We start from the raw sequence: 10,591 nt of genomic DNA on the forward strand, positions 1-10,591 counted from the left end.
AGAGGCGTGTGCTTTCCTCTGTCCCCCCCCCCCAGCATCCCCTGGTCCCCATGTGGTCTTGCAGCAAGAGGTTATTTTGAAGGTACTAAGTGAGCTGTCCTGTTGGGATGCTGGAACAGAGCACTCGGTGACACTGTCTGCCAGTTTGTTTAAGAGCAGCGGACTCTAATCTGGGAGAACCGGGTTTGATTCCCCGCTCCCCCACATGCAGCTGCTGGTGTGACCTTGGGTCAGTCACAAGTTCTCTCAGAGCTGCTCTCTCAAGGGCAGTCCTCGAAAGAGCTCTCTCAGCCCCACCTATCTCACAGGGTGTCTGTTTTGGGGAAGGGAAGGAGATTGGAAGCTGCTCTGAGACTCCTTCGGGTAGTGAAGGGTGGGGTATAAATCCAGTCTCTTCTTCTTCTCCTCCCCTTTCTCTGCCCGTTGCAGGATGATGAAGGTTCGACGCACGAAAAGCTAGATTTCAAGTTGCTCTTCAGTTGCGCCTCTTACCTGATCACGACGCCGTGTTACAGGTAAGCTGCTTTGGCCGCTGTCCCTCATTCAGGAGGCGGGATACAAGTGGCTGGTGGCGGTCTGGAGGGCAGGTCTTGTACTCCCTTCATAGACAGGGAATCGTGGGCTTGCAGTACCCTATTTCTGGAGCTGCTGGGTAACCTGGACTAATTATGAGATGTTTCTGGAAGCAGCAGGGCTTGTCCTTAGATGCCCAGTTGTGATTCTTGATTTGGTTAGGTCTACCTTCCTTAGTAAAGGAAAGCCAGTCGAATCTGACTCTAGGGATGCAGTGCTCATCTCCGTTTCCAAGCCGAAGAGCCAGCGCTGTCCGAAGACGTTTCTGTGGTCATGTGGCTGGCATGACTAAACACCGAGGCGCACAGAACGCTATTACCTTCTCACCGAAGTGGTACCTATTTATCTATTTGCAATTTCTTGCTTTTGAACTGCTAGGTTGGCAGAAGCTGGGGCCAGAGACGGGAGCCCACTCCGTCATGCGGCGCTCAGATCTCAAACTGCTGAGCTACCGACTTTCCAGTCTGCAGAACCTCCGAGTGCCGCATGACAGAGTGAGCTCCCGTCTCTGGTCCCAGCAACTGCCAACCTAGCAGTTCGAAAGCAAGAAATTGCAAGTAGATCAATAGGTACTGCTTCGGTGGCAAGGTAACAGCGTTCCGTGCGCCTCAACGTCTAGTCATGCTGGCCACACGACCACGGAAACGTCTTCGGACAGCACTGGCTCTTCGGCTTGGAAACTGAGACGAGCACCGCAACCCTAGAGTCGGATTTGACTGGCTTTCAAGCAAGGGAAACATTTACCTTTACCTTCCTTATTAACGTTGGGAGAGTTGAGAAGGTACCTAGCAATGACACAGGGAACGCCCATGAAGCTCCCGTATGTAGAATCTCTCTTCCTTGCTCATTCATGTCAGCTGGGACCCGAAGCCATTCCCACAGTAGAAAGAGGTGTTTCCCAGCATCTGCTGCCTGAGATGTTTCTAAGTGCTGGGGCCACGGGTTGCTGCTTGCAAGGTAGAAGCCAGGCTTCCCCTTGGCCACTTCTCATCCACACCCCTTTTCTGTCTGTGCAGTGACGCTTTTGCCAAGTTGCTGGAGTCCGGCGATTTGCACGGCAGCTCAATCAAAGTGGACGGCATCACCGCCCCGTTCCATCACGTATTGGCAAAAATATGTTTCTACCATCACTTCTCAGGTGAGTGCCTGAGAACCAGGTGTCGTCCCGTCCCCGTCCCCCCCCCCAACCCGCTCCCCAGATCTGGTAATCACTGAACTGGAAAAGGGTTGCCCATATGGCCATGAGAATTCAACCTTCCTATGGCTGGAGGTTTTGGACTCACAGAGGAGGCTGCCTGTGGCCTCTTTGCATGACACACCGCTCTGGTCCTCTTGCCAGTCGAGGGGTTGGTGTGTCTTCCGTGTGAGGAAACGCTGAAGATCTGCGGCTTTCTGGTTCAGAAAAAGAATGACTACAGCAAACAGGAGGAGGACACGAGGTGTCCAAAAAACCCTGCACGGTGTAGAGAAAGCAGTTAGAAGTCTTTTGTCCCGTTCCCATAAAGCTTGTATTCGTGGGCGTGGCTCAAGTGGTAAAGACGCTGAACTGCAGGCTGTGGAAGGTCAGTAGTTCAGCAGTTCGAGACCTGAGTGTGCCGCATGTGGACTCACAGAGGAGGCTGCCTGCGGCCTCTTTGCATGACACACCGCTCTGGTCCTCTTGCCAGTCGAGGGGTTGGTGTGTCTTCCGTGTGAGGAAACGCTGAAGATCTGCGGCTTTCTGGTTCAGAAAAAGAATGACTACAGCAAACAGGAGGAGGACACGAGGTGTCTAAAAAACCCTGCATGGTGTAGAGAAAGCAGTTAGAAGTTTTTGTCCCATTCCCATAAAGCTTGTATTCGTGGGCGTGTAACAGAGTTGACAAGTGGTCGATTCAGGGCTAGCAAAGGCGAATACGGCTTCACCTTGGGATGAATGGGTGCAGTCCGTTCCCCCCGAGGTAGCTTCAGAGCATCTAAGTGAGTGGCTGTGAGAGGAGGTCCATCCTTGGCTGGTAGCCCCGATAACTAAACAGAACCAGCCATGTTCAGAGGGATTCCATCTCTGAATACGTAGCCGTGGCCTCCGTGCTGCTGCCTCTGGGCTTCCTCTGTCATCGAGCTGGGCCCTGTATAAATCAATGGTGCGACCTCATTTGGAGTACTGTACATAGTTCTGGTCACCTCACCTCAAGAAGGATATTACAGCACTAGAAAAAAGTGCAGAAAAGGGCAACTAGAATTATCAAAGGGTTGGAACACACTTTCCCCATAAAGAAAGGTTAAAACGCTTGGGGCTCTTTAGCTTGGCGAAACGATGACTGAGGGGGTGACATGGTCGAGGTTTACAAGATTATGCATGGGATAGAGCAGGTGGAGAAAGAAGTACTTTTCTCCCTTTCTCACAATACAAGAACTCGTGGGCACTCCATGAAATTGCTGAGCAGTTGGGTTAGAAGGGATAAAAGGAAGTACTTCTTCACCCCAAAGAGTGATTAACACATGGAATTCACTGCCACAGGAGGTGGCGGCAGCTACAGGCATGGACGGCTTCAAGAGGGAATTAGATAAACATCTGGAGCAGAGGTCCATCAGTGGCTCTTAGCCACAAGGTATAGATAGGAACTCTTGGTCTGGGGCAAGTGATGCTCTGTATTCTTGGTGCTTCCGGGGGGGGGGAGGCAACAGTGGGAGGGTTTCTGGTGTCCTGGCCCCACTGCTGGACCTCCTGAGGGCGCCTGGTATTTTTGGCCACTGTGTGACAGAGTGTTGGACCGGATGGCCCACTGGCCTGATCCAGCATTGGCTTCTCTTATGTTCTTAAGAGGGTGCTGGGCAGTCCTGTTCTTTCACCTGCAGCTGGGGAGGTTCTGGAGGTTAGAAGGCAGAGCCTGTGGATGGAGGAGTTTCACCTTGGATCTGTGGTCTAACATGGAGCCTGCCCCTCTGAAGCTGCCATTTTCTCCAGGGGAGCTGGTCCCTGTAGTCTGGGTGTGAGGGGGGGGGTCAATTATAATCCCAGGAAAACTCCAGGCACCACCTGGAGGTTGGCAGCCCTACCCACAGCGGACATGGGAATTCTGTTCTAGATGTTCCAGGTTTGGGGGAGGGGGCAGATTTTCCGACCGGACCCAGGTGCAAAGGAGGAGGCCGGCCTGGTAGGTTGTCATAGTAGCCCTGTCATAGATCTGGAATGTGGAGGGGTGCCCTCTTCCTTGTTCTCAGGTCTTCCCTGTCCTGCTTCTGTGCGCTCTCTCATGCTTGACCTTGCTGTCTCCAGCTGCAATTAACTAGGCTGGGAAAGTTTGCCCGCTTGCTTTAGCCCGCCCACGAACTGTAATTATTGGCTTGCACCCATGGGGGGATTTTCGAGTTTACTATAAGTCAGAGGCCCTTATAGTGTCGGCTATTCCTGACACAATCTGTACACGTGTTCTTTAGTACTGGAACCACTAATAAACAGTTAACTTCTTATGAAGCCCTGTGTGGTGTGACCTGACTAAGGATCCTGACACAGGTTTCATCTTCCCTTCTGAAGGCATCAGCAGTGGGTTTTTAGTAGGAGGAGGGCAGTTCCCAGTTGGAGTGGGACTCAGGCCTCGGAAAAGCGAGTCATGTAGGAGCAGCGCTTTGGAAGGTGTATAACCAAGGTTTTTTAGGGGGGGAGGGCAGTGTCTCTTAACAGACCTCAGAAAAATTCTGATCAAAAGCTTGGGGGGGAACTGCTATAACATTCCCTCCCCCCCCACACACAAACGCACTGATTCTCCTTTCAGTTGTGGAGCGAGTCGAAGCCTGTGCGTCCATGTACAGCCGTTCAATCCAGGGCCATCATGTCTGCCTGCTAGTGAAAAAGGTGAGACCGGGGCGGGGAGCTGATGTGTCCAGGAAATCCACTTATTCAGGGGGTGTTGGGGGCTGGTGTCACCATGTTAGGGGAGATCCTGTTTCCCCTTGTTAAATTCCAAGAGGGAGAAGATGGCAGAGGTCTTCTGGTCTGCTTTCCGGGGTGGCTATCTTGGAGCATGTTTGTCCTGAGCCTCAAGGAACTGTGCTTTTGGGCTCCAGGCGTCTTCCAGGTTGACAGGGGGTGGGGGGCAATGTTCCCTCTAAGCTGTGGAGTCTTGTGAGCAAAAATTCTACTTTGTGAGCTCCTGGCATTAAAGTTGTGAGTGAGCGATTTGGCTACTGCATACATTAGTCTGCTCTGGAGCCCTCCTTCCTGAGCGGAGACAAAAATGCATGAGCTGGAGGCTAAAAAACTGTGAGCTAGCGTTCCATGGGCCTTGGTGTTTAGTCATGCCGGCCACATGACCACGGGAACGTCTTCGGACAGCGCTGGCTCTTTGGCTTTGAAACGGAGATGAGCACCGCATCCCTAGAGTCGGACTCGACTGGCTTTTGAGCAAGGGAACCTTTACCTTTACCTAGCTCACACTAACTGCCTAGCAATGACGCAGGGAACGCCCATGAAGCTCCCTTATGTAGATCTCTCTTGCTCATTCATGTCAGCTGGGACCCGAACTTCAAAACTGCAGCGCTTCCCTAGAATTGTACTGGTTCATGACCTTTGTTTATTGTGGTAAAACTTCTAAAACAAAATCTTAGAAATGGAACCTTTTCCACAGAAAAATGAAGTACCAGGAAATGTTCCGCAGCACACACACCCCTCTCCTGTTTGGTGTCACGGTTAAGTGCACAGACTGTAATCTGGGAGAACCGGATTTGATTCCCCACTCCTCCTCCACGTGCAGCTGCTGGTGTGACCTTGGGTCAGTCACCAGTTCTCTCAGAGCTGTTCTCTCAAGGGCAGTGCTCGGGAGAGCTCTATCAGCCCCACCTACCTCGCGGGGTGTCTGTTGTGGGGAGGGGAAGGGAAAAGAGATTGTAAGCAGAGGTCATTTCGGGGGGGAACGCGGGGGATCGCAGTTCCCCCAGGTGAGGTGCAGGGGGCAGGGCACATGATGAAGCCCCGCCCCCTGCTTCCGGCCGCCCCGCTTCCAGCCCTCATTCAGCCAGGAGGAGGCAGGAGAAGAGGGAGGGTAAGTTGCTTCCTCCCTGCCTCTCCCCACCCCTGCCTGCCTGGGGCCAGGGAGGGCCTTGGCGGGGCTTCCTCGCACTCCCGCTGGCCTTGCAGGTCCACCGCCGGGCCCCTGATGTCAGGGGGTGTGGCATATGCTAATGAGTTATGCTAATGAGTCCCCCAGCTCTTTTTCTACGAAATGACCCCTGATTGTAAGCAGTGTTCCCTCTAAGCTGAGTTAGTGTGAGCTAGCTCACAGTTTTTTAGCCTCTGGCTCACACATTTTTGTCTTAGCTCAGGAAGGATGGCTTCAGAGCAAACTAATTTATCCAGTAGTCAAATAGATCGCTCACAACTTTAATGCCAGCAGCTCACAAAGTAGAATTTTTGCTCACAAGACTCCACAGCTTAGAGGGAACATTGATTATAAGCCACTATGAGACTCCCGAGTGAAGGGCGGGGTATAAATCCAGTCATCTTCTCCTCTTCCTGTATTTGCTAATTATGTGGTTCTCTTTAAGGGAGAGACTTCCGTGTCCGTCGATGGGAAATGCGATGAGTCTACCCTGCTGAGCAACCTGCTGTCGGAACTCAAGGAGACCCTTTCGAAGTGCTGAGTTCTCTCGGGGGAAACTGGTGCAGCCCTCCACTCCCCCCCCCACACACACACACACAACGAGATCTGCTCACGGCGTGTGTGTGGCTGAGCATTCGGTTTCTCCCTCCTCATCTCTCCTTTTGTGCGCACGTACCGGGCCCAGGACACGTGTGCGTGTGTGTGTGTGCTTCAGTTCCATTCCACCCTGGGTTGTGTTCTGGGAATTTTTTTTGTCGGTTTGTTTTGTTGCCGTTTACCCATCCTACAACTGTATTCCTACTCCCCCCCCCCGGTTCCCCCCTCTTTCGGACTCTTAGACCACTTGTGGTGTTAGCCCCCTTCTAGGCGACCGGTGAGATCTCTGCCGTCAATGCCTCCCTGGCATGGGCAGGCCAGTTATGCAAGGCATCGTGGGGGCCACGTCGGGGCCACGCCTGGCACAGCAGCGGCCTCGTGGTGAAAAACACTGGCCCGCCACCTCAGTCGCCTTCTGCTGCGGTGGAGGCCCATCGGATCGGATCCCCCTTGCGGTCCCCAGGAGGGGAAAGAATTGGGGGGGGATTGACCGCAATTCATTTCCACGGCACCCAGCTGAGTCCCCCCTCGTTGGAGGAAAGCACCTGTAGCTTCGCGGCCCCGGGATGGACCAGACTCTTCCGTTCCACCCCCTGCTTCCCGCAGCGGGGCTTCTGCTGGTGTGCTCTGTGATGTCCACTTGAAATAATCACATTCCTGAAAACAAAACAAACAAAAAAAAGTAGAATGTAGCAAACAAGAGAACTGGAGATCCAAAGGCTTCTCGTTTTCCTTTCGGGTTCTGTTTTTTCCCTTTCTTCTCTCAGTCCTGTCCCCCACCCCCACCCCCCGGGCTTGCTGCGTCGAGATTGACCACTACTGGGCAGAGACTGTCCCAGCGAGCTGCCTCCTCCTTAGCAACGCGTTCTCCTGGCCCCGTGTTTCAAAAATCCAAGGTGGCCCTCAAGAAGGGTGAATGTGTGCCGGTGCCGTCTTCTGTGTGTCAGTGACGCTGTGCCTCCGTATTTCCAAACCCAAGAGGGGGGGTCAGATGTTGAGAACGACGGAAGGGCGTAGGATACAACCAGGTGGACCCATTCGGGGGAAAACTTGAAAACTCTTACCTTTGGCTGGAAACTTTATTCTCTCTCTCCCCACTTCCCTTTCTTCTACAAACCTTTTGTTTTGTCCCCCAAGGTCGGGACTCCTTAGCGGTTATTTATTTGAAAGCCTGGGTAGCGAGCAGCTCTAAATGAAGTAGAATTCTCCAGTACGTCAGCACTTAACGTTTAAGAAGTCAGTATTGCACAGGGCGCACCCCCCCACCCACCCCGGATTAGAATCCTAGATATATAGGAGGATGGGGGTGAAAAGGGAAAAACTTGGAAGCATCGATTTCATCATCTGACTTTGATTTGTGCTTTTGCTTCAAGACACCTGGTGCCTCAATACACTTCTCTGCGGCTCGGGGGAGTTCCCCCCCCCCCCAAAAAAAGAAAACGAATCAACTGTGGTGTGTCCGCTGGGATCAGCTCTGTTTTTACACTCTCTGATGGAACTTGATTTATCACAAGAACCTGGGTCTCTTTCCCCATCCTGCAGTACACGGCTGCTTTTCGGTGTGTTCGGTCAGCCTTACAGATGAATCGGTTGCATTTCAGGGGAGGAGGCGGCTCGTGCTTGTTTGAAAATCGTCCCCCCCCCAATTAAATGCTCCTCGGAATTAGTGAATTAAATATATATATATATACATAAATATATATATATATGTATATTCCTGGATGAAAACTGTCACTTTAGCATGTTGAGTCTGTTCTCTTACAGAACCCTGTGCGGTGATTCTAGAAACTTTTTTTTTTCTGAGAACTTGTATGAAGTGTTCTATTTAAAAAGAAAAAAAAATCCTTATTTGCTATGGACATTCCCCCTGAGAGAGAGAGAGAGAGAGAGAGAGAGAGAGAGAGAGAGAGAGAAATAAAACACACACATACCAGGAAGCTGCTGTAACAAATTTTGTGTCAAGATGATCCAATAAAATTTCAAATCTAGTTGACTGTGAAGGACCTTTTATACCCTCCCTTGGGGGGGGGGGGCTTACTGCCTTTCCTTGCAAACAGTGTTGAAGTTACTCCTTTTATTCTAGAAAATGCCAACAATGTGGCTAATAAGTTCGCCATTGTATATGGAGGGTCAATGCCTATGTGATATTGGTGGTGTTGGAAATTGGCGTTGAGTCGCAGGCCACCTACGGCAACCTTGTAGGGTTTTCGAGGCAAAAGGCATTCAATGCTTTAATAATAATAATGCTTTCGATTTATTAATCGCTTTCCCCACAAGTGGGCTCAAAGTGATTTACAGTTACTCTTTAGACAGGGGACTAACAATGTTTTTCTTAGGGGATAGGGAAGACAACATATAATTCATTTAAGTTGCCCGGTGGAAACGTTTCTGGCTTGACTCAGTCATGTTCCAACAGCTGCATCGCCACACTGCCACCGCCTGGCCGGAGCATCCCACTGCAGGGATTTTCTTAGCTGAGTAGATTCTTCCGCCTTCCGGGTCCAGACCAGGACGTCTCCAACCGAGAGCTAACACCTTCCCAGAAGGGAGTCGGTTGTGCCCACCCTCTCTAAGGAGTGGTTCCCATCTTATCTACTCGCCGAGGATTTCGAATCGCAGGGTGGACGATGAGCTGGGGACGACAGGCTGGCTCCAGCTCACACCAGGGCGGGGCTCGAACTGGCACAGTTCGGATGTTAAGACAGCAGTGGGATATCCCCACTGTGCCACCGCTCCCCTCAGGAGTGGCTCGCCACCGCCTGTCTCTGTGCAGCAACCCTGGACTTCCCCGGTGGTTTCCCATCGAAGTACCAATCAGGCCTGACCCCCTGCTTAGCCTCTAGGCTGGGGCCGTCCAGGTCAGGGTAATGACAGATGGAGGGTGGTTTTGCCGTGGCCTGCCTCCGCACAGCAACCCTGGGCTTCCTCTGTGGTCTTCCATCCAAGCACTCACCAGGGTCAGCTCCGCTTCGCTTCCGAGATGCCTGGGCCCTCCAGATCAAGACAGCCGTCCAACAGAGACAGTCCGCCATTGATTGTAGGCAGCCACCCTGGACTTCCTTCGGTGGTCTCCCATCCGAATATTAACCCAGGCTGACCCTGCCTAGCTTCCGAGATCTGACAAGGTCAGGCTAGCCCGGGGCCCATCCAGGTGTCCGCCCTCCGGAGGGACCACGCTTCACACAATATTCCTTGGGTGTATTGGCCAAGATTTGGACTTCTGTCAAGGTGAACACCTCTGTCAGAACTGGCAAGCAACAGCACGGGGATCGGTAACTGGGGGATCGGTCCCACCCTCCAGGCCTACATCACACACACCCAAGCATTGCTACAGGTCATGAGAAACTCTGCGACCCAACTAGCCATGTCTAAAGCCTTGTCCCCTCCAAGGCCACGGGTCCGGCTGGAACCTGTGAACGGTCTGGGGGCTGCTTCAGGAGAATCACGAGCACCTCCATGCACCCATTCACTCTCTCCCCCCCTAGGAATGTCAGGGAGAGGAGAACCGATAAGGATAACAAGCAAAGCCAGATGTGCAAAGCAGGTAAAAGGCAAAGGTTCCCTTGCTCGAAAGCCAGTCGAATCTGACTCTAGGGTTGCGGTGCTCATCCAAGCCGAAGAGCCAGCGCTGTCTGAAGACGTGGCATGACTAAACACCAAGGCGCACGGAACGCTGTTCCCTTCCCACCGAAGCGGTACCTATTTATCTACTTGCAATTTCTTGCTTTCGAACTGCCAGGTTGGCAGGAGCTGGAACTAGAGTCGGGAGCTCACTCTGTCACGCAGCAACTCAGGTCTCAAACTGCTGAACTACCGACCTTCCACAGCCTGCAGTTCAGCGTCTTAACCACTTGAGCCACCGCGGTAGGGTTACAAAAGCGAAAGGAAGCATTAGCAACATAGGACAGTGCGGTCATCATAATTGATTGCAAAGGGGGTCTGAACCTGGCACCAGGTCGGTAAAGATGATCAGTGGTGGTTTGCCCTTGCCTGCCTCTTCGTAGTAACCCTAGATCTCTTTGGTGGTTTCCCATCCAAGTAACCCTGCTTAATATGTTGTCGGAGGCTTTCACGGCCGGAGCTCATTAGCTGCTGTAGATTTCCCAGGTTGCGTGGCCATGGTCTTGGCATTGTGGGACCTGACGTTTCGCCAGTAGCTGTGACTGGCACCCTCAGAGGTATAACACAGAAAGATGTACTCCCTGTGTCAAGGTGAGAAGAAAAACGGTAGGCAGGTAATTTATATCTACTCCGGAAGGTGGGGTAGGGCTGAGTCATTATCTCGTAGGAGTTCCCCAGGCTATGAACATGCTGATGGAGGAGCTTTCCTGAGGAGGTTCTTT

The 10,591-nt window shown here is 52.3% G+C and overlaps 1 protein-coding gene across 1 annotated transcript in view; it reads left to right on the forward strand.

Moving 5' to 3' along the window:
- LOC107112087 (AP-3 complex subunit delta-1-like) overlaps positions 1 to 6,261 on the forward strand; it is a gene marked incomplete at its 5' end in the record, with an annotated part of 25,149 nt that extends 18,888 nt beyond the window's left edge. The window contains 4 exons of the mRNA XM_015413159.1: positions 430 to 515; positions 1,590 to 1,711; positions 4,329 to 4,408; positions 6,097 to 6,261. Coding sequence (XP_015268645.1) covers positions 430 to 515; positions 1,590 to 1,711; positions 4,329 to 4,408; positions 6,097 to 6,192 — 384 coding nt within the window. The remainder of the gene's footprint in view (positions 1 to 429; positions 516 to 1,589; positions 1,712 to 4,328; positions 4,409 to 6,096) is intronic.
- Positions 6,262 to 10,591: the final 4,330 nt, after the last annotated feature.

This window comes from Gekko japonicus, unplaced genomic scaffold (assembly GCF_001447785.1).
Source record: "Gekko japonicus isolate JY-2015 unplaced genomic scaffold, Gekko_japonicus_V1.1 scaffold4912, whole genome shotgun sequence".
Lineage (NCBI taxonomy): Eukaryota > Metazoa > Chordata > Lepidosauria > Squamata > Gekkonidae > Gekko > Gekko japonicus.